This window comes from Eumetopias jubatus, unplaced genomic scaffold, assembly GCF_037043125.1.
Source record: "Eumetopias jubatus isolate StellerSeaLion01/CBP00866 unplaced genomic scaffold, mEumJub1_p1.0 scaffold_16, whole genome shotgun sequence".
In the NCBI taxonomy this organism is placed as follows: Eukaryota; Metazoa; Chordata; class Mammalia; order Carnivora; family Otariidae; genus Eumetopias; species Eumetopias jubatus.
The window spans coordinates 8,161,846-8,186,418 of NW_028274822.1; the positions used below are offsets into that span (position 1 = coordinate 8,161,846).

Below are 24,573 nucleotides of genomic sequence, written 5' to 3' on the forward strand. Positions count from 1 at the left end.
ACACAGCAATATTTCATGGCAGGTAAGTACCATGACACCAATGCAGGCCACCATCTCGGGGATGAGTTTTATTGATTCCATATGGAAGGGACGGGATGTGAAAAAAGTAAGTCTATTTATACAAAATCCAGCACCCCTACTGGGGAAATAATTCAACAGATAACACGTACTAATCCAGGTTTTCATGGGGTCCAAAGTTTATATAATTCTGGAACCCCTTTTACTTTAATAAGAAAGACAGAAAAATAGTTTACATATGCAAAGTGACAAAAATGTCGATTCCATATGTGAACATATGTTGTGTATCCCCTCTTTTTAGAAGTCCTAAAGCCATAGCTCATTAGCATCTCAGCAAAATCCTCCCGTAGGTGAATATACTTGTGCCAAAAGAATTGCCTTCAATAGAAATGAAGTTTCAGAAAACGTAAAATAAATAGAGGAAATGGTTGTGCCTCCAAACTTTTTTGAGAGGTAAGACAGAAATAAAAATATACAAAAAAATTAGAATAAAACAAAGCATTTCTAAAAGGTCTACTGCTGGCTATTAATTATGAAAATACCTCATCATGTGCCTGGAGCTTTTTAATTGTCACAATAACACAAAAATAAATATTAGCTTTTGACTCACAAATATACGAATTCAAGCATAAAACAGTAACGTGCCTCTGGGTTACAAACCTAGTACGTGATGGAGCAAAGTTTCAGTTCACGTCCCTCTCATTCCAATACTCTGCATCCTACTTTCTGTAGTATTAGTTTTCTAATGCTTCTATGTGTCTAACATTTATAATGTGGGTTATAATGTTGACAGAAATAAACATTTTCTGACTTCTTAGTTGTCGGCATGAATTTCTTTCCTGACTTAGCAAAACTATTTATGAATTTTAGATCTTATTATATTATAGTCATAGTGAATTCTGTTTTTTATTTCTTTGTCACACTTTTCTCCAAACCAGATGAACCATGCTAGCCTGTGAGTGGGCACAGCAGATATCCCTCAAAGAGGGAATCAATAACCATTTGTGAGGGACTGACTGACACATTTCACTTGGCATGTAAAGCATTTCTATATTTCAAAATTATAATTTCAATTTCAAGGTGAATCTGGTATTTTTTGAAAGCAGTATTTCTTAGTGTCTTTTCAATCTGTGTAATTGAATCACAAAAATACAATGCTATACTTTGCACTTCATGTGCCGTGGATTTTTGGGGAAGTAATTGGCATGCCCAAAGTCTTTGGTAGAATACAAATATTGTATGTATAAAATATTTATTTATTTATTTTTTAAAAAGATTTTATTTATTTGACAGAGAGACAGCGAGAGAGGGAACCCAAGCAGGGGGAGTGGGAGAGGGAGAAGCAGGCTTCCCGCGGAGCAGTGAGCCTGATGCAGGGCTCGATCCCAGGACCCGGGACCACGACTGAGCCGAAGGCAGCCGCTTAACGACTGAGCCACCCAGGCGCCCCATGTATAACACTTAGTTCAAGGTTAATACTACTCATATTATACTATTAAAGACCAATAGTAATAGTGTTATATTAGTAAGCTATATAAAATTGAGCTCAATTTTTTAAATTAAGCAGCAAACCCAACCCAAAACAAAACAAAAAGCCTGTTTCTCTGAGAAAACACCAGATGGGGGATGATGGTTTTGGCATTTGTCTCCACCAGGGATTACAACTGACATGTCAGCCTGGGTGTTAAGTGCTCCAAAGACGTAGCCAGTGCTGTCCTTGGAGGCTTCATCCTGATCAAGCTCTCCATTGTCGCCATGCGGTGAGGTTCCTGGGGGAACAAGATGGCCAAGCCCCACACCCTTCCGGCAAGGTGTCCTGCACTGCATGAAGCTCTGCTTGTGTGCCTCATCTCTGCCCTGGAGTGCTGGCATCTCTTAACCCCTGGGCCCAAGAAGCTGCTGTGGGGGCTGGGTATCCTTGATGCCACACTTCAGCCACCATTGCACTACCATGCCATTCTGGCAACTTGCCAAGGCCACCTTTGATGCCATATTTGAGACCTACAGCTATTCCCCACCCTTCCCCCCCAAAAGGATAGAGATGTGTTCACCAAGACTCCCTACCAGGAATTCGCTGACCATTTTGTAAGACCCACAGCATAGTCTCCGTGCAGAGGCCCTGGGCTCCAGCTGTGACCACCACATGGTTTTTAATACAAGAAAAATGAAGTGAAATAAGCCTGTTATAAAAATTAACAAATATACAGTTTACTAGTATTGAACATATATCTTTGGTAGAATATATATATATAAATACATGTAATATATTTATATATGCATTTATATTTATCTGGGTACTCCTTTCACCTGGAAAACCGTTTTTTTTAAAAAGTTTTGAATGAAGAGTTAAAAATTAGAAACTTCCTATTAAATTCTGAGTTGTAACTTGCATTCCTTCAAAATAAACACAGTGATGTTCTTTGCCTTTTTTAACAAAGGATTCCTTCACTAAATTGTTTTTTAATAAATATGACTCAGAAATTATATTTTATACAAACATTCAGAAATATATATAATCATATGTAATCATAAATACGATTTTTCTGCCAGCATGAAGAATGATTAATGAGTAATTGTTTAGTTACTTTGAATTTTTTCAGGGTAACTTAAAAAGTAAGTACCTGAAACTCATAGAAAACAAGTATTGGGGTTAGTCTACAGTACCCACAAAGGACTAGTAGTCAAGAAAGCCTTTTTCTTCTAGTACTTCTGAGATGAAGTGATATGGTATCTTCTTTTCTACCTGATTTGACAATAACCTTTATGAAACTGGATGAATTTAATTGATATTTGGCACTACTGGAGAGTGCCTACAACACATCAAGTAAATCTGAGACATGGACAGCAACAAATGCTGAAGAGGATGTGAAGCAACAGGAACTCTCATTCCTTGCTGGTGGGAAGAAAGAATGGTACAGCCACTTTGGAAGACAGTTTGGCAGTATCTTACAAAACTAAATATACTTTTACAATATGATCCAGCGATTATGTTCCTTGGTATTTAAACAAAAGAGGTGAAAACTTAAGTTCATGAAAAAAATCTGCATGTGGATATTTACGGCAGATGTATTCATAATTGCCCAAACCTGAAATCAACCAAGATGCCTTTCGGTAAGTGAATAGATAAATTGTGGGACATCCAGACAATGGAATATTATTCAGCACTAAAACGCAATGATCAAGTCATGAAAAGACATGAAGGAACCTTAGTTGCATTATTACTAAGAGAAAGAAGCCATCTGAAAAGGCTACATACTGTATATTTCCAATTATATGATATTCTGGAAAAGGCACAACTGTGGAGACGGTATAAAGATCAATGGCTGCTAGGGGTTGGGTATGGGGAAGGATAAGCTGGATGACCCCATGATGATGAATAGATGTTATTATATATCTGTCCGAACCCACAGAATATACAATAGTAAGCACGAACGTTGGTGTGAACTATGGGCTTTGGGTGATTATGATGTGTCCGTGTAGATGCCTCAGTTGTGACAAATGTCCCACTAGGGGGCTAGCTGCTGATAATAGGGAAGGCTGTGCACATGTGGAGGAAGGGGGGTATATGGGAACCTCTGTACCATGCCTTCAGGTTTTCTAGGAACCTAAAATTGCTCCAAAAATTAATATCTTTGATAAAAATGGTTAAGATAGTAAATTTTATGTAATGTGTACTATGCCACAATATAAAGTAACTGGGGGAAAAAAGAAAAGTGATCTTTTTTTTTTTTTTCTGAGAGTCCTTTTTCTTAAAAACACTGGAATTAAATTTAAATGTAGGGCCCTGTGGCTTCATACTTAAATAGATATCATAAATTTTTCTGCTTCAGGGTTCTAAGAGACTGGATATTTAGGGAGATCATTTTATATGAAATTTTAAGAAGTTATAGAAAGAGAGCTTTCAGAAAGTTTGATGTTTTGGAGGAACTGGATTAGGCTCTGTCAGGTGGAAGGAAACAGGAAAGGGAAGACAGACCCCCAAGTGAGGAGGAGTGGGGAGGGGCGGGGAGGGAGGCACAGAGACAGGGCAGGGAGGGTGGGGAAAGGAGATTCTGGTAACATTCTGCTATGCGGAGGCACAATCTCGTACAGTCTGGACTACAGTTATGAAAGGATGACACTAGGAACAGGTTTCATTTCTGGCAAATTCACCCTCACTGAAGAGAACAGGATTATGTTTTGATTGTGTCCAGAGACTAACACACTTGTTTTTTTTAAGTCTTTAAACAAGAAAGAGATGAAAATAATAATACTATTTCTTCGTCTTTTTAACATTTCTTGTGACTTATTATTCTGCTTCATTTTCAGATTTTGTTGCCATATGGTCCTGAACTGAGCCCCTTTGTTCCTACTAAGCGAAGAAAGTATCTGACAGTTGAAAATAGTATCTGATGTGTTTGTGCTCACTTCTCTGCCCCGTAAAGTGGCATAATTGTTGGTATTAACCACGCTGTCTCAGGAGAGTAGAAAGAGCGTGACTAAGAGATTATTTTTGGCCTAGCCTGGGCACAAAGGGGATCTTACAGCAGGAACGCTTTCCATCGTCCACCAGCCAGGGTTCCCCTGCCCACAACTTCCCTCATTCACGTGTCCTGTCACCCAGTGCACAGCTGCTAAGAGCAGACACCACAGGTTTGCTACAAAAACATCCCTTCCTAAGGCCTGGCAGGCAGCGGGGAGTACAAAGAGGGAATAGGGCTTGGGATCAGCGTGTGTGGTGCCCCAGCACGGAGCCCACATGCAGGCACTGAAGGAGCACCCTCGCGGAGTACTGCAGGCCAGTGGTCCCAGGGCTGGGGTGAGGGGAGAGGGTTCCAGGGAGACAAGAGGGTGCGGACAGGTGTGAAAGTGAGAGGATCATACCAGGACTGAGACAGCCACGAGTGTTTGGGTCGCGGGCACTTTAGAGATGTTCAGATATTTGGGGGACCCTAAGAACGTCATAAACGGGAGCATAACAGGGGAGGCTGCAGCCTGCCAGGAGACCCCTCACGATCTGCACGAACAGCCACTCTGAGTGTGCAACGGGAAAACCGACGGAAGTGGGCGTTTAAAGGGGGCCCAGCTGTGAGCTGGAGCACTGTCTGGCTCCCTGGAACGGGGGGTGGGGGTGGGGGGTTGCCGAACCCTGCTGATGAGAAACAGAAGACCCGAAGGGCAGAAGCAGGGGCTGGTCTGACCCAAGACCAGGGGAAAGCGGGTAAGACCGCAGGGTCCCCTGGTGGTTACAAGAACTCTGCTTTGGTGCTAACTGGCCTTCCTTGGTGGATTTGCTCAATCTCTTAAAACAACCACATCATGCCTTCTCTTGCATCAAATCTTGAATTTCTCTTTCCTCTAGCCTCAAGGCCAGTTAACCTTCCTTCCTATTTCAGCAAGAAAAGAGAAACTATCAGAAGACAGCTTCCCTTGCCTCTATCATGACCCCCAATGCCTACCTCCATTTATACCTCCATTATAGTTCCCTTTCCTTTCCCCCTGTGGCCTCCTTTCTTGTTCGCTAGATACCATTTCCTCTCATGAACTCAAAAGATACTGCTTTAGAGATGTTTCCAAGCCTTCTGCCTTATCATTTTTTCTCCATAGAGTATGATTCTCATCAGCATGTGAATGTTTTTAATATATCCCATCTTTTAAAAAGATTAACCTCATATTCTCTTCCACCTACTTTCCTATTTCTTTTTTATCTTCACAGCAAAACATCTTGAGGCACCTGTCCTTGCTGACTCCAATTCATCTCCTCCTGGTCTCTCTTGAACTCATTCCAGTATTTTGTCTCCACTCCTCCACCAAAGCAGCTATTTTGAAGGCCATCAGTGACCTCTGATTTGCAAAAGCGACATGTCACTTCTCAAGCAGCTTCGTTTTACTCATTGTCTCTGCAGCATTGAACACGGTTAATATCATCTACTTCTTGAAGCACTTTTCCTCCAGGAGTAAGTAATGGATATTTGTATGTTCTCTTCTTTATCTGTGTGTGCTCCCTGAGTGGGGCACTTGGGTACATGATGCTGGTGACTCCCAAATTTATATCTTCAAGCTAGGACTCTGTCCCCACATACAAATATGTCTATGCAGCCACCTTCTGAAATTCTACTTGGGTGTCTATAAGGTATCTCAAACTTTCCATGCCAGAAAACAAGCTCCTGATTTTCAACCCAATCTTTTACCCCTTCCATATTTTTTCTATGTTACACAGTAAATGGCAACTATATTTCTTCTGGTTGCTTGGACCAATTCTCGAAGTCATATATGATTAATATATTTTTCTCACTTTCCACATCTATTGAGACTCCAGCTTTAAATCTGGCAGCTTCCCCTCTTCCCCCTGCTAAACCTTTGGTCTATCATCTCTTGCCTGGATTCTTGCTATAGAAGCCTAACAGTTCTCCTTGCCTCCACCCTTACCCCCGCAGCCTGGTCTCCATACAACATGGGGAGTAATCTCTTTTATAATATAAGTGAGATTGCATCATCCTTGACCTAAGGACTCCAGTGCTTCCCATTCCATTCAAAGTAAAACCCACGGTCCTTACTATGATCCAAAAGGTAGTAAGAGATAGTGATACGTAGCCTGGCCCATAGTACCTGTCTGATATCATCTCCTAAAATTCCCTCACTCTGCTCTGGCCACACTTTCTGTCCCTTAAACATGCAAGTCCAATGCTGTCCTTGGCCAGGCTTTAAAACCCTCAGCCAAGAATCTTATTTCTCAAATAACTACCTACAAAGCTTCTTACTCACTTCCTTTGGCTATTCCTGGAATATCACCTTATATAAGTGGCCTTGTTTGACCATTCTATCAAACAGCTCCCATTCACAGCATGCCTGTCAATAATTTCTTGATTTAATGACCATTACTAAAGTAAAGGGTTACTATGTTTTTTTCTTACATAAAACTCCTCAACACCTGATAAGTTTATACTAATTTGTTTATTTTGTTACTGTCCTGCCTGAATAGCCTATAAATCTCACGAAGGCAGGAATCTTAGCTTCCTGAGTTATCCCCAGCACCTAGAACAAAGCCTGGCATATAATATAGGCTTGGTAATAACCATATTCTGTCAAATATAAAACACTAAAGACTATAAGACCCTCTCTCATTTTATGCATCACTATGGGAAAAATACGCCAATTATACTCTCATGCAGTTTTTTTTTTTTTTTTGGAATCACTTAAAATTTTTTGTATGTGTTGAAAGACTTGGGCTTACTTGTGTTAGATTATGGTGTATTACTCTTATACATGCATAAAAAGAAAATATAAGTAAAATAAGTTAGTTAAGGGATTGCTAAAACTTTTGCACATACAGTGTTGAACTCTTATGAATCAACCCAGAATTATCAACGTCCTTTGTTTTTCTTTTTTCATAAAAGATCATTTCATTTGCCATCAGGCGTGTTAGTGATATACATTTCTTTAGTAAAGGGTATGCTGTCTTTGGCTTGAAGATTTTCTTCTAAACCACTAACACCTATTCTACAAGTTTTATGCTGATTGGTGTATACTTGATCTACCAGAAGGTGTTCATAGTAAGTTTTTAGATAGCACCAAAGACTCATGTTCTTCTTTCAGATGGTCCTAAAAGTTTTCTTGACTGATACCTTGAAGGTTTGCAATTTAACTCAAGGAATGAAACACTAACAATGCATAAAACTTCAGTGGGAGTGAGGAAAACATAAGCATCGATGACCAGGGCTGTATGCGTGCAGGCAATGGCAACAACATCACTACCACCACTTGGTGGCAATGAGCGAACTCATTCATTCATTCGTTCATTCACTCACTCATGCATTCATTTACTATAAGATGTCATAATAGTAACAAAATATACCTCGACTTCAGAAATGTGAAAATGTGGGCATCTTTTGAATGAATGGATCAATAATTAATAAACGAATCATTCAATTGTTCTAATAAAGCCAGCCGTAAGTAGTCTGTGAAATGCGAGTCTCACTGGTAGAGGCAGTGACCCTCCACCAATCTAAAGAGATCAAACCAAACTTTACATCTCTCTCCACTGATTTTTATCCCTTTGATTCCAGCAATAATTTCTTGATTTAATGACCATTACTAAAGTTTAGGAACTTTCTGAAGGAGAATTAAAAAACCTAAAAGGAAGGCCAAAACTGTCATTGGGATCCCCATAGACCAATTAATGAAAAGCAATTCACACTAAGTATGTGTGGGTTCAATAAAAATGTATTGAACTTTAAAGTTAATGGAGCAAAAATTAAGATCAGAGCCTCCATTTCTTGATAAGAACAGTTTCCTAAGTCATTTAATTAATGCTTTCTCCTAGGGGAAAAAGTGAGTCCCAGCGTTATAGTAGCAAGAGATTTACTAAATTAGACACAGGAAAAAAAAAAGGCAGTGAGTTCCTAAAAGGCTTTGTCTTAGCTTTACTTCTTTGGAATTAGAGGAAGAATTTAGACAGATATGATGTTTAAATATCACATATATCCCTGATGCAAATTTTTAAGGAGGGAGCCTTCCCTATTCCTTATACCATGTAACTGAAACTCAATTGAACATTATGATTTAAATCTTTCCATGGCATCAAAAACCCCATTTATTCTCTGGGATGCTGTCAATCATTTTTCAAATACCTGATAAAAACTATAGAAACAGAGATGTCTAAAACATAATCTTTGCCCTTAATGAGCTCATAGGGTACTTGGAGAGGCAGATCAACCAATGATTAAAATATAACGTAGAAATTGTAATAAAAAGATTTAATGGGTGGATGCTGAAATCATAGAAGGGTTTTGTGTTAGGAAAATAGGTTAATTTATGCTGCTTAATTTAAAAAATAATAATAATGCTAACTTCAAATCTCAGTGGCTTAACACAACAAAGACAGATTTCTCACTCAAGCTATGTCTTGTGGCCCAGACATCTCAACGGTAGACCACTGTTGTTGCCACAGTACGTAAAAGTGTTAGAAAAGAGTTAGAAAATTCTCTTGCGGTCATGCTCTGGACTGAAATGTGTCCCCCCATAAATTCATATGTGGAAGCCTCAACTTCCAATGTGGCTGTATTTGAACTAGGACCTTTCTGGGGGTAATTAAATTAAATGAAGTCAGAAGAGTGGGGCTCGGATCCAATAGGATTAGTGTTCTTATATAAGAAGGACACCAGAGAGCTTGTTTCCTCTCCCTACTTCTGCACAATGTGAGGACACAGTGAGAAGGCAGCTGTCTGCAAGCCAGGAATAGGGCCCTCACAAGGCACCAAATCAGCTGTCACTTTGATCTAGGACTTCTCTGCCTCCAGAACTGTGAGAAATAAATTTCTGTTGTTTAAGCCACCCAGTCTATGGCATTTTGTTATGGCAGCCCATGGTCCCATACACTGTCTCATATATATGGCCCCACCTAACTGCGAAGGGGCAGGTAAATAGAGGAGGGTAGGTGGATATTTGGTAAGCACAACTGTCTGCCACAATCATCTCTTCTGATCAGCACAGGTCCCTTTCCTCCCTTTTTCCTACACATTCAATCCTTCCTAAGACAAACCAGACCAAAAAACCTAACAAAACAAAAAGCAGCCGCACTCAGCCATTGATTCTAGCTCAAAGTCCAGAATCTGCAGCAGTCGCTGCATCAGTTCTAGACAGGACTTCTCTTCATTCCAAAGGAATGACCTAAAAAGAATTTTTCTCCTTCTACCCACTCTGACCTAGTGAACAGTGGTTCAAGAGGAGCAGGAAGTCTACCACTGCAAACACTCCCTGTCAAACAGAAAGAAGACGAGACAGAGGCAGGGCAGAACTGGCTTGGCCGAACCCTGAAAGGCTGCCTACCAGATAACCTGAGGATTCTTCTTCCCCTAAGGGCTCACAGGGATCCTAGGCCCTCCTTCTGCTCTTTCAGGGGAGCTGGCTTAGCCTTCCTTCGCCTTGGCTCTGCCCTCTGCCTCAGGACAACTTTCCGTCTTCACTGTCCTCCTTGGCGTATCTGAATTAGACACTCCCCTTGAGGCGTTGCATGTTTGTCAGTGTTCTTCCTCCTCTGCCAAGTTTATGTGAGAGATCCGATCATTATCAAGTCTTAAAAAAGTCATAAATATCCTTAGTTCAGGGTTTTTTTTTTTTTCTCCTGTAAAACCTTGTCAAAATATTCCTACATTGCTTATATTTTTAATTCTAGTTGATCACATGTCCCAAGGGCAATATCCACTACTCTTGGGATTATTTTCTGAGACACACTTCTCAGATTTGCCATAATATTTTGTTTCGTCTTCCCTAAAACTCTTTCCATTTAAAGGTGCTACCTTGACAATATATCAGGTTCTTTAAGCATACCACCCACTTAATCAATTCTTTACCCTGGGCCATTTTTTTTTCTAATTAAAAGATTATACTAGGCACTGTGCCCTTCAGCTGTTTTTTCACCCTGACACACCTTAATCAATTGAGAGGTTTTAACAAAATGTGTGGAGACTACACACTTAATCTGCTTTTCCTGGAGCCTGTTTTAACTTGCTTTTGTCACTTAAAGACTTTCTTAATTTTTATCTCCTCTTCTTTGGTGACTCAACATAATTATCCTTTCCAATTTTGCAAGGCTTTGAATTTTCCAAATCCTTTACAATTTTGCTTGCAAGTTCTCAATTTTTCCCCGAGATCCTTTCTTTACAGTACCTTGCCAGCCAATCAACACTATGAACATTTTGTTTTCTAACTTCTCCCCCTTGATGCTGAGAAATAGAATTAAAAACAAAATCTTCTCCCAATCCAGCAATCCTCTCCACAAACATAGGAGAGAAAGAAAACACTTCTTATTTTATACGCATTAAACCAGAATGTGATGCACACCAGAGGCAATGGGCTGAGAGACTGCAAAGATGGAAAAACACCTGATCCTTTTTATACTCAAGCAGATATAGCATGTTCTCAAGATAAACAATCACTAGTTTTATTTATTTTTATTTTTTAAAGATTTTATTTATTTGACAGAGAGAGATACAGCGAGGAGAGGAACACAAGCAGGGGGAGTGGGAGAGGGAGAAGCAGGCTTCCCGCCGAGCAGGGAACCCGATGTGGGGCTCAATCCCAGGACCCTGGGGCCATGACCTGAGCCGAAGGCAGACGCTTAACGACTGAGCCACCCAGGCGCCCCAACAATCACTAGTTTTAAATGAGAGGCCTTCATTTGTCATAGCACCATTTGTCAGACACAGCTCATGCTGGGTTCCTTTAGTAATTGGAGAGACGATGTATGTCAGCTACTTGGCTTTATCCAGAGGAAAAACAAACTCCTCACTGCTTTATGACAAAGTTGTTTTGCAATTTAGAGGGAGGTGCCCATTAGGCTCCTACCGTCCCATACAACCTGGGAGCAGCGGGTACTCTCTCCTTTGATGTTTATGTTTCAAAGACTTGGTTCCTGAGTCCTTAAGAAAGGTACTCCAGGGTCTTAAAGCTGACGAAAGGCCTATTTAGTTTTCAGAAGAATATATATCTATTTCAAAGGGAGAAAGAAATACTTAACAATGATAAGTTTTCTAAAGTAAATGCTCTAGGAAAGAGGCAGGGAGATAAAGCTTCTCCCCATTTTCAACAGAGAGAATTAAGCCTCTTGTTTTTAATTTGCATTTGTCCTTACAAATTTATCTTTATCTAGAAACTCATTAGACATGCAATCAGCCTACCAAGTTATCATAAATATTCCCAGGAGGGAAGTGTTTCACCACATGTCTAGCCCTGCATGATGCCGTTCTCCCAGTGGCCATACCATTTTCATTCCATTCTTGGCCAACCACTGATACAGCGCTATATATTTGAGGGCAATTTATTACTGCAGCACCCCTCCTGCTATCCATTTCTGTTAGGACCAAATAGATTTGTCCTTAAATAACACACAAAGTCTCAGGGGTTTAATGCTTCTCACTCATGCTAATCCACTTTGGTTCTGAACAACTATCCTGGGCAACCAGGACAGCATCTGCATCCAAAAATAAAGCATACAAATATCCCACTGTTCATAGCCCTTTGATGGAACTGGTCATCATGGATGTTGGGAAATGTAGGGGAGCAAGGAAATAAGTGGAGAGCAGTATGATCCAGGCAAAAGGGCAGCGGATCCCATTTTAGGAACTTAGGAAAGGTTCACTGAAGGAAATGAGTTGGGATTACTCAAGCTGCGGTGGGAGGGTGGCAGGTGGCTGGCATTCGGGGTGCATGGACAGCACGAGCAAAGCATAGAGGCTCAGTTAAAGCTCAAAAACCAGGAGGGTTTTTTAGGCTATGCCATAAAAAAAAAAAGTGGTCTTTATCTTATAGGCAGTGCCGTTAACCCAAATAAACATAGATTTAAGCTTCAGATATATCTATCTAGGGATATTATGGGATATCTTAATAATGAACCCTTTAACTCGCTTAATAACTTCAAATAAATAGAGTAGCTAGGGGTCTTAATCTATTTGGGCTGCTGTGACAGCATAGCATCTGCTGGGTGACTTATAAGCAAAAGAATTGTTTTTTTTCCTCTTCTCACAGTTCTGGTGACTGTAAGACTAAGATCACGGCACAGGTAGATCTGGTGTCTGGTAAGACTTAAAGGTTCATAATCAAAAACTAATGATGTAATGTATGGTGATTAACATAACAATAAAAAATAAAAAAAAAAGACTTAAAGGTTCATAGATGGCTGTCTTGTCCCTGTGTGTCCTCCCATGGTGGACAGGAGCTCTCTTGGGTCTCTTTTATAAGGGCAGGAAATTCCATTCCTGGAGGGCTCCAGTAGGCTTTTGACCTACTCACCTCCCAATGGCCCCACCTCCTAACACCATCACCTTGGAGGTTAAGTTTGAACACGTGAATTTTGGGGGGAAACAAGCATTCAGATCATCGCACTAGCTTGTTATTCTCTGAGCAATCATGGTGTGATAAAACATGGGAGCATGAATGAGACAAACTTACACTAGACTTCTGCATCTGCCAGCTATTTATTTTCCATGTGACCTCAGTTACACTTCATTAACCTTTCTGAGGCTTGATTTTCTCATCCATGAAAACTTGATAAAAATGTCTTCTGTTATGTCCACCTTCCGTGCTGATATGGGCATAAAATGAAATAATATACTTTAAAACGAGGGCTTTGAAAGCTATCAGATGAAACACATATATAAGGGATGATTAAATTCAGCAAACACCTATTTTTACATTCACGGCACTGTCCAAGGCAATATAGGGAGAATCAAAAAGGGTCCCTTCCTTTGAAGAAATCAACATCCTTCCATGAAGAAAGCTAAAACACCAGACTATGATTTTGTGGTTTTAGCTGCAGAGTGTAATTATAAAACAGAGATTGTATTTTAACAAATGTGCTGAATATAAACATACAAAGGGATTCTATCTGGGAAAGCGGTTACCTCTCTCTGGAGGTGATGCACATATCACTATTTTATCCGAGGTATTTTGACTGATTTCTGAAACCTTCTTTAAGAGGAATTTTCAAAGTGAATTAAGGTGTCGCTCAAGATCAATCCTGTGATTTACGGTTCATTTATTTTAATGACGGTAATAACCACACTCATAAGCGTCACAACACTGGGAGGCTGGTGGACTGGGGAGGAAGGAAGGGCTAAAATGGTTGTTTTTCTTTTTTCTCCTTTTTTATTATTTTTAATTTTTATTTTTTGTTTGTTTTTCAATTAAATAGTTTTAGTTTTCAATTAAATGTTTTTCAATAAATTCCCACCCATACAAATGAAAATATTTTAGTCCTTCGTTAGTCAAATGAATGAACTTGAGTGTTAAATTTTTCACATTTTTAAAATTGCAATAGTTTGCTCTTTACAAAAAATTGACAGATTGATACCTGTGCACTCAAGTCATCTAGTTTTGTTGGACAGATGTTAAACCTCTCACAATGAAAATCTGGTTAGAGAATCAAAATTATAGCTCCACTTACATATACAAGGTAATATTTTTTTTGGTGTTGAATAAATTCTAGATAAAGATTGTGAACTCATCAGTATCTTTATCTGTTGGAGTCATACAAGTGATCATGAGAGTAATTAATTCATGAAGTGCATTTCAAGCTAGTATGTATTTAACTAAAGTCAAAAGATTTAGAATTATGTTTTTGTTTGTTTTATAGTGTCACCAAAAGATTAAAGAAAAAAATCAAAATTTTCACATTGTGAAGGAAATTGAAATTGTGTCAAAATCAGCTGCTTTAAAAAAAAAAGAAAGATTATTTTTTTGAGGTGGGGGGAAGGGGCAGAGAGAGAGAGAGAAACCCAAACCGACTCTGCACTGAGCACAGAGCCCGAGGCTGAACTCCATCCCATGACCTTGAGATCACGACCTGAGTCAAGAGTCAGATGCTCAACGACTCTGCCAACCAGGTACCCTCAAAATCAGATGTTTTAAAATAGTTGTTTCTCTATTCCCTTTTAAAATTTTTGTTTAGATTTTCATCATCTTATAGTTTCCAGACCATTTGATTTTTTAAAAAATTATAAATTTACTAAATTAAATAATGTTAATTATCCTAAATAAAACAGATCAGAAGTAAGATTAAAAGAGAGAAAAACAAACAAACAAACAAACAAAAAAACTGGGGCACCTGGGTGGCTCAGTAGGTTAAACGGCTATCTTTGGCTGGGGTCATGATCCCAGGGGCCTGGGATAGAGTCCCATGTCGGGCTCCCTGATCAGCGGGGAGTCTGTTCCTCCCTCTGTCCCCCACTCATTTTTAATACCCTAAAAATCCTCTGTGCTCCACCTATCCATCTCTCTAACCCCTAGCAACCACTGTTCTTTTCTCCTGTGTCATTGCTTTGCTTTTCCACAATGTCATATAGTTGGAATCATATAGTGAGTAGTCTTTTCAAATTTAATTTCCCTTACTAATATGCAATTTAAGGTCTCTCCATGTCTTTTCATTGCTTGATAGTTCATCTCATTTTAGTGCTGAAAAATATGCCATTGTCTTGATAGACCACATATTTTTTAATCCATTCACCTACTGAAGGACATCCTGGTTGCTTCCAAGTTTTGGAAATTATGAATAAAGCTGTTATCAATATTATGTGCAGGGTTGTATATGGACATACATTTTCAACTCCTTTGGGTAGATACCAAGGAGTGTGGATTGCTGGATTGTATGGTAAAAGTATGTTTAGTTTTATAAGATACTGCCAAACTGTCCTCTAAAGTGGTTGTACCATTTTTGCATTCCCACCAGCAGTGAAACAGACGCCCTGTTGCTCTACATCCTTACCAGCGTTTGGTATTGTCAGTGTTCAGAATTTTGGCCTTTTAAATAGGTGTGTAGTGATATCGAATTATTGTTTTAATTTGCATGTTTTTGATGACATATGATGTGGAGCACCTTTTCATATGCTTATTTGCATATCTTCTTTAATGCAGTGTCTGTTAAGGTCTTTTGGTCTGTTTTTCAAATACGTTTTGTTTTCTTATTGTTGACCTTTAAGAGTTCTTTCTGTAGCAGTCCTTTATCTGATACATCTTTTGTAAATGCTTTCTCCCAGTCTGTGGCTTGTCTTCTCATTCTCTTGATATTGCCTCTTGAAGAGCATTAAGTTTTTAATTTTAACAAGGTTCAGTTTATCATTATTTCTTTCATGGATCCTTCATTTGGTGTGGTGCCTAAAATGTCATCATCATACCCAAGGTCACTGAGGTATTCTCCTATGCTATCTTCTAGGTGTTTTATAGTTTTGCATTTTACATTTAGATCTATGATCCATTTTTGAGTTAATGTTTGTAAAGTGTCCAAGTTCCTTGTCCATTGTCTTACCTTTGGTCCTTTGTCATAGATCAGTTGACTGTACTTTATGTGGGTCTATTTCTTGGCTGTTTATTCTAATCCATTGATTTATTTATGTATTCTTTCATTAAGACCACACTGTCTTAATTACCTTTAGAGTAAGTCTTGAAGCTCGGTAGTATCAGTCTTCCAACTTTGTTCTTTTTCTTCAATGTTGTGTTGGCTGTTGTAACTATTTTTAGGTATACAGTTAGTGGCACTAAACATTCATAATATCATATAACCATCACAAATATCTGCCCCCATTACTCCTACTCTTTTCATTTTGTAACTTGAAACTGTGGATCCCTTAAACAGTAACTCCCCATTCTTTCTCCCCCAGCTCCTGGCAACCACTATTCTATTTTCTGTCTCTATGATTTTGGCTACTCAAAGTACCTCATATAAGTGGAATCATATAACATTCATCTTTTAATGTTTGGCTTATTCCACTTAGCATAATTTACTCAAGGTTCACCCATGTTGGAATAGATGACAGAATTTTTTCCTTTTAAAAGCTGAATAATACTCCATTGCATGTACATAGCACGTTTTTAAAATCCATTTATCCATCAATGGACAATGGGTGCTTCCAGATTTTAGCTGTCATGAATAATGCCACTATGAACATGAGTATACAAATATCTCTTTGAGACCCTACTATCAATTCTTTCAGGTGTATTCTCAGAAGTGTAATTGTTGGATCATATGGTAATTATATTTTTAATATTTTGAAGAACCTCCATACTGTTCTCCATAGCTGCTCTACCAGTTTACATTCCCATCAACACTGCAGGGGTCCAAATTGTTTTTTTGATAATAGCACTTCTGATGGGTGTGGGGTGATATCTTATTGCAGTTTTCATTTGCATTTCCCTGAGATTAGTGATAACAGTATTTTTTCATATACTTGTTGGTCATTTGTATATATTCTTTGGAGAAATATCTATGCGAGTCCTTTGCTCATCTAAAAAATTGGGTTGTTTTGTTGTTGAATTTTAGAAGTTCTCCATATATCTTGGATATTAATCCTTTATTAGATATATGATTTGTAATTATTTTCACTCATTCTGTGAGTTGCCTTTTTATTCTGTTTATATTGTCTTTTGATACACAAATTCTTTAAATTTTCATTAAATCCAATTTGCCTATTTTTTTCTTTTGTTGCCTATGTCTTTGATGTTATATCCAAAAATCAATGCCAAATCCAAAGCTGTGATTTTTCCCTATGTTTTCTTCTAAAAGTTGTGAAGTTTTAGGTTTGCACTTACGTCTTTGATTCATTTTCAGTTAATTTTTATATATGGTGATGGGTAAGGGGCCAACTTTATTCTTTTGCATTTGGATATCTAGTTTTTCTAGCAAAATTTATGAAAAGACTGCCCTTTCCCCAATGAATGGTTTTGGTACCTTTGCCAAAAATCATTTGACCATACATGTGAAACTCTTCCCTTTTAAAAATTTATTCTTAAATTAAAAAATTTATATATAGTAACATTTGTTCTTTATGCTCTATAGTTTGATGGATTTTGACAAATGTAGAGAGTTACATATCCACCACTACAATGAAGAAAAAGAACAGTTTCATCATTCCCCAAATTTCCCTTATGTTGTTGCTTTGTAGTCAATCCCCTCTGCATTCCACCCACTGGCAATCACTGGTCTATTCTCTATCATATAATGTAATATCATATAAACTTAATCACAGAGTATGCTGTCTTTTGGATCTGGCTTCTTTCCCTTAGAATAATGCATTTGTGATACACCTATGTTGTTGTGTTTATCAGTTGAATTATTGCTGAGTATCACTCTATTTGTCGATTTACCACAGCATATCCATTCAATGAAAGGCATTTGGTTTGTCCATTTTTTGGCAATGATGAATAAAATGGCTATTCATGTGCAAGGTTTTTTATGAACATATATTTTTATTTTTCCTGAGGCAATAACTTAGGAGCAGCTTTGCTTGGTCATATGTGAAGTATATGCTTAATTTTACATAAAAACATGTACATAAAAACATGCCAAAATTGCTTTCCTAAATGGCTATACTATTTTGCATTTCCACCAATACATATATGAGAGTCACTGTGCATTCTTGTCAGCACTATAGTATTGTCAGACTTTTCTTTTTAGTTTTAGCCATAATAATAAGTCGAGAGTTGTATCACATTGTGGTTTTAATTTGTATTCCCTAATGACAAATTAGGTTTGTCATCTTTTAGTGTGATTATTGGTCGACCATATACCTTCTTTGATGAAATGTCTGCTCAAATCTTTTTTTTGTTTTTTAAAATGTAGGTTGTGTTTTTTTCCTATTAAATTTTGAATTTCTTTATATATTCTGGATACACATTCTTTGTCAAATGTGTGAATTCCAAATCTTTTCTCCAGAATTGTCCTATCTTTTAATTCCCTTAAAAGTGTCTTTTACAGAGGCAAGTTTTAAATTTTGATACCGTTTAATTTATACATATATATTTTTAGATCATGGTTTGATGTTCTATTTGAGAGCTCTCTGCCCTACCTTTCCCTTTAACTGATTTGTCATGCAGTAGAGAATGAAGGATTTCTCTCTGCATTTGTGAACAAAAAAGTTTAGGAATAAATTATGTCTACCTGTGACATCACAGAATCCTTGGTTATAACACACAGGACTGCTTCCATTAACCATCTTCCCAAAGGAACTATATTGTAATAAGCATTGTTTTACATTTCCAGTTGTTAAAATCTGTAACCAGATTTTTCCTAAGCTTCTAAATAAAGATATTATCAAAATTAGTAAGATATATATTTTAAGTGCTGATTTTGTGACATTAAGCATTGTGCTGAATAGGAGGTTATGTTTTGAACAATAATTTTATAAAAAAAGGATGTGGGGCTCACTTCAATTTTGTTATGCAGCCATTTGAACCCATTCTGATGTTTGCTTACAATATTTATGAGGATGTATGAAGTGAAGATGCCACATCAGCAGTTAAAAACATAATTTTGCCTTTCACAGGATAAAATTGCATATAATCATGAATCCTATGACTTCCTCTGCAGGTCTGGATATCTTTTCTGATTTTTTTTTGAGAAAAAAAAATAAGCTGCATAGCAAAGTGGTTGTTTTTTACTCTTAAAATGCAAACTTACAATCATCATGGTAAAGAGCAATTGCTCTAAGCTGGCATGAGACTATGAATTCATCTCCCCAACAGCATGCTTCTCCAGGGACAATTCCCACCAAAATCTTCCTGGTCCTTGTTCTTTCTGTTCTCATACCGGCCATGTGTTCCCTGAAGTTTATGGTGTACGGTTATAATTATGACGATGTGTGACATATGTTCCTCCAGAAAGAATGTTCTAGATCCTACTATTTACTTTTACATTTTGTGGGTACAGTGGAATTTAACAATGCGTTTGAAAAAAGCCAGTCAGTGAAAAAGTATTTTGACATATCCAATTTATTACTTTCCAGTACATGCAGTAGTATAAATAAATGGCTAAAAATTGCTACCAAATAATATGCTTTCTGCAAAAAGCTAATAAAATAAAACCCAGAAAATGCAGATCTTCAGGGTTTGCTACAATGATTGGCTGGGTCTCACTTACCAATCTTGTCCTTTAAATTATCTTCATCACCCATGCCCTCCCCTCTCTCCCTAGCCCCCAGTCCTGACCCAGGGAACAACACAATGTCTTGCTTTTATTTCTCTAGATCAAGCATGGGCAAACCTTCTGCCTTTGACTCTCTTTAACAACAGTGGGACTGTCTGGAATTTACAAAATAGATGCAGAGAATAATGGTTGATAGTCCAATTATTAAAGGGCAAAGGACATCCAAATTTAGAGAAGGAAAAAAATACAAATGAGCAGTATACACGAAGCCATACCTCCAATCATAAAGATAAAGACACAAACAAAAGAGAGAGAAAAAAAAGAGCTATCAAAGTCCTTGATCAAATTAGAAACATCTTAAATCATCATTTTAATGCTTGTGGTTATAGGGTACAAAGAGCACTCTCTTTGTACCATTAGAGGATGTATGAATTGATATTACTTTCCTTGAAAGCAAGTTGCTATATTGTGAAGAACCTTGACAACATTCACATCCTTTGACCCAGTAAGCCTTTAAGAAGGCGTTGCTAAGGAAAGAGAGATTTGCACAACTTTTCACAGATAGTCAGTGTGGCTTTATTTATAATAGTTTATTTTGGAAACTTCTTAATGTTAAATTAATGATGGTGTACCCATATGTTCAGATGCCATATAGCCATTTGGATCTTGATTTTCAAGGACTCAGAGATTACTTCTCAGTATAATATTAACTGAAAATAAAGGATAAATATCTTTTTGCATTGATTTTAAAATACACTGGAAAGAAGTACATCAAAATATTAAAAGCAGTTATCTTAAGATGGAGAAATTATGAGTGATTTTAAGCTTTTCTTTCCAACATCCCCTTCAAAAGCTTGTTTTAACTTTTTAATCAGACAATATAGGTATCTAAAAAATAATTCTCAATACTATGTAAATGGAGATTTACGGAGAGAATGTGGAAAGTGTAATGCCTGGCCAGGTTACAAAAGCAGATTTCTGACCTTGTAGTACCTCTCTAGGAATAAAAGCCTAGTTGTATCTCACAGCTTCAAGACTCCCTGTCCAGACAATGCTTGAGGCTCTCTTCCCTTCCTTGGCCCCATTCCTTCCAGAGAAGTGTTTCATTATAAAAGTAACAGTGCTCATTGCCAAACATCCAAACGGTATGAATGAATATAACATAAGACCTGTTAATGTTCTATTTTCTTTCCCCAGAATTTTTTTCATGTCAAAAATATTGGAGTATAATTTGCATATGATGATACCAATATTTACTAAACAGTTCCATGTTTTTTGATGAATGTCAGAATACAGGACATTTTTCATTACTCCCCAAATTTCCTTATTGCCTTTTGGCAGTCCATTTTTTCCCAACCCCAACCTCAACCCCAGGCAACCACTGATTTGTTTTCTGTCACTATAAGTTTTGCCTCTTGTAGGATTTTCTGGAAATGAAATAATAGCTATTGCTTAGAATAACGTTTTTGAGATTCATCTATGTTGCGAGTCACGGGTAGGTAGTACTCCCTTATAATTTGTCTTTTTAACTCATGTATTGATGGCCATTTTTAGATTGTTTCCAGTTTTTGACTCTTATGAATAAAGCTGCTTTGACTCTTCAACACAAGTATTTATGTGTTGCTTTGGGGCAGTTGGTGGGTAAATATCTAGGAATAAAATCGCTCTGTCATATGGCGCACACACAAAAATGCCAAACTACTACTTGAAGGGGTGTTCTGTTTTCCATTCACATTAGCAATGAGACAGAGTAAGAGTTCTTCCTTCTCCACTCAACAGGGTCAGGGTTTTGTTTTTTGTCTTTTGGTAGGGGAGAGAATATACTGGTGCCTGTTGTGGTTTTAATCTATATTTCCTCATGACTAAAGATGATATTAAGTATCTTTTCTTGTTTGTACTGTCAATCAGCATATCTTCTTTTATAACCTGTCCAATTTTTTTTTGCCTAGTTTATTAATGAATTATTTTTCTCCCTATTTTGGGTTGTGAGAATTCTTTAAGGATTACAAATATAAATTCTCTGTCAGATAAAGGATTTGTGAATTTTTTTACCCGTCTATGGCTTGCCTTTTCATTTTTTTTTTCTTCATTTTCTATAGGATGTCTTTTGAAGAGCAGAGGTTGATTTGGATGAAGCCCAAATTATCAATATTTTTTCTTTGGGTTGTGCTTTTGCTTTAGTATTTAAGAAATATCCGCCTATTTCAAGGTTAGAAATATTTTCCTACATTTTTTATACATTTTATAATTTTAGCTTTTACATTTAAGTCTATATCCATTTGGAGGTTTTTTTGAGGGGGTTATGGTGAAGTGTTTTAGCTAAAGCTGCCATAACAAAATACTGTAGACAGGGGGCTTCATGAACAGAGATTTACTTTGTCCTAGTTCTGGAGGCTGGAAGTCCGAGATGAAGGTGCCGGCATGGCCAGTTTCTGGTGAGGACTCTCTTTGTGTCTTGTAGATGGCTGCCTTCTCCCTGTGTCCTCACATGACAGGAGAGAGAAAATAAGGTTTCTGGTATCTCTCCTTAGAAGGACATTAATCTTACCATGATGGCCCCATCCTCATGATCTCATTTACACTGAATTGTCTTTCAAAGGCCCCAAGGCCCCATCTCCAAATACCATCACACTTGGATTAGGACTTCACCATATGAATATTGCAGGGGGAGGAGGTGGGCACAATTCAGTCCATGGCAGTGAGGTAAAGAGCTGTTAGTTTTCCTCCTTAATGGGTATCCGGTCATTCCAGCACCATTTGTTTCTTTTTCATATTGAATTATCACAGCATATTAAAAAATAAATAAATTGGCCATATATGTGGTGTCTATTTTGAACTTTTCATTCTTTTCCAGTGATTGTTATACTTTATATATACTTTTAATATTTTATAACAAGTATTAAAATTGGGTAGTAGAAATGCATCAAATATGTTTTTTCCAAATTGTTTTAGCTTACTCTAGGTCTTTTGCAATTCCAAATACATTTTAGAATCAACTTGTCATTTAATTGAGAAAAGTCATTTGGGATTGTTATTGAGATTACAATGAATCTATACATTGGCTTGGAGAGGATTGTTATATGACTATAGTGTCTTCTAATTTACAAATGTGGTATATATCTCCATTTATTTTGGTCTTCTTTAATTTCTCTCAGTCATATTTTGTGGTTTTTTCAATGTACAGTTCTCACACATATTTGTTAAAACAACCTATATATATTTCATATTTTCAAGACATTATAAGAGATACTCAAAACATTTTCCCTTTCAATTATGCATTATTTGTATATAAAATAAAATTGATTTTTGTATATTGACCTAACCTCACTAAATTCACTTCTTACTTCTAATCTCACTAAATTCACTTCTTAGTTCTACTAGCTTTTTGTCAAGATTCTTTTAGATTTTTCCCTTAATCTATTTAAGGGTAAGGAAGTTTGATTTTCATTGCTCTACACTCTGATTTTCCCGCAGGCAATACCATTGGAGTGTAACTTACTCCAAAGTATTACACATGGCAAATTAGAGAGTTCCTGTATATCTGCTGACTCTTCAATGAAATAGGCACCTAGTAACCCATAAAATTATGCTCCAAGCACCAGTTAGCGTAAAGACAGCCATTCAGTATTTTCCCCTTATTTGTACTCCAGTCTTGCTGCACCAGTCCCATTTTCATCTCAAATTTCTGACTCATGACAGGTAACACTGGTTTTTAGTCTTAGACATCAAGTTTCTAATGATCGTTCCAGCATTTGAATGCCGACTTCTCCCAAGCGTTTTGCTTGGCTTATCTCTCCTCACATTTCCAGTGTTTGGCTAAGAATATACCTTCACAGAATTCTCTAAGAATAGAGGTAAATAGAGGTAAATAGAAACTTCATTCAGAAAGTGGAAAAAAACACAAATTACATAATTTCTGAGGAAAAGTACATAATCATGATTTCTTAAATGCCCATTATGTGACAATACTGTGTCATATGCTGCTTTATATTCACAAACTCAATCTCTCCATATTTATCTAGGAAGTAGAGATTATAATTCTTCTAATACAAAGAAGAAAACTGGAAGACAGGTCAAATGGCACATGCTAAGTTATTAACAAGTGACAGAGCTATGACCTAAATCTCGTTCTCTCTGATTCCCAGGACAGGTAGGAGTGTGTGTCAAGGTGATTTTTAGATATTATTATTTATTTTTTTAAGAAGTTATTCTGACCAACAAAAAAATGTAGAAAAGAGTTATCTCTTAAAACAACAAAACTAAACAAATACCAAAAAAAATATAAAACAGAAAAACCTTGAGGATTATGGGCCTTACCTACTCTGAGATATTTTATTTTTTAATGTATCTTCAAGTTATTAAAAATTACAAAGATCAGAGAAGACCAATTAATTTTGACTGTCAGATAAGACAAGTTGCATATCAGGTAGTTTGTTTTGGTCGAGAATATCAATTTAATCACCTGTGAAGAGCCAGTATGTTCCCCTTAAAGACTTTGGAGGAACAAGAAATTGGCAAAAACTGGTGGACAGGTACAAATGGAGTGAAAATTCTACATAATCACCAGAAAATAAAAGGAAAAAACCATACTTGTTATTTAAAATCCTGAGTAGGGCGCCTGGGTGGCTCAGTTGGTTAAGCAACTGCCTCCGGCTCGGGTCATGATCCTGGAGTCCCGGGATCGAGTCCCGCATCGGGCTTCCTGCTCTGCAGGGAGTCTGCTTCTCCCTCGGACCCTCCCCCCTCTCATGTGCTTTCTCTCTCAAACAAATAAATAAAAATCTTTAAAAAAAATAAAATAAAATCCTGAGTAGATGACTTCTGAAATGAGGGAATAGGCAGGTAACATATGGAGGTTCCTCAAAAATTAAAAATGGAAATATCATATGATCCAGTAATGCCACCACTAGGTATTTACCCAAAGAAAATGAAAACACTAATTCCAAAAGATGCATGCACCCCTATATTTAATAGATCATTACTTATAATAATCAAGATGTAGTAGCAACCCAAAGGACCAATCACAGATGAGTGGAAAAGGAAAATGTGGTGTGTATGTGCGCACACACACACACACACACACACACACACACACACACACTGGAATATTACTCAGCCATAAAAAAGAATGAAATCTTGCCATTTGCAACAACATGGATGGAACT

The 24,573-nt window shown here is 37.4% G+C and overlaps 1 protein-coding gene across 2 annotated transcripts in view; it reads right to left on the minus strand.

Moving 5' to 3' along the window:
- DOK6 (docking protein 6) overlaps positions 1-24,573 on the minus strand; it is a 360,407-nt gene that overhangs the window by 109,488 nt on the left and 226,346 nt on the right. The window contains exons 6-7 of one of the 2 annotated variants that reach the window (XM_088019411.1): positions 20,528-20,531; positions 6,081-6,140 (exon numbers count right to left, since the gene is read on the minus strand). The exons of the other annotated variant lie outside the window; for it this stretch is intronic. Coding sequence (XP_087875537.1) covers positions 6,081-6,140; positions 20,528-20,531 — 64 coding nt within the window. The remainder of the gene's footprint in view (positions 1-6,080; positions 6,141-20,527; positions 20,532-24,573) is intronic. 2 annotated transcript variants of the gene reach the window in all.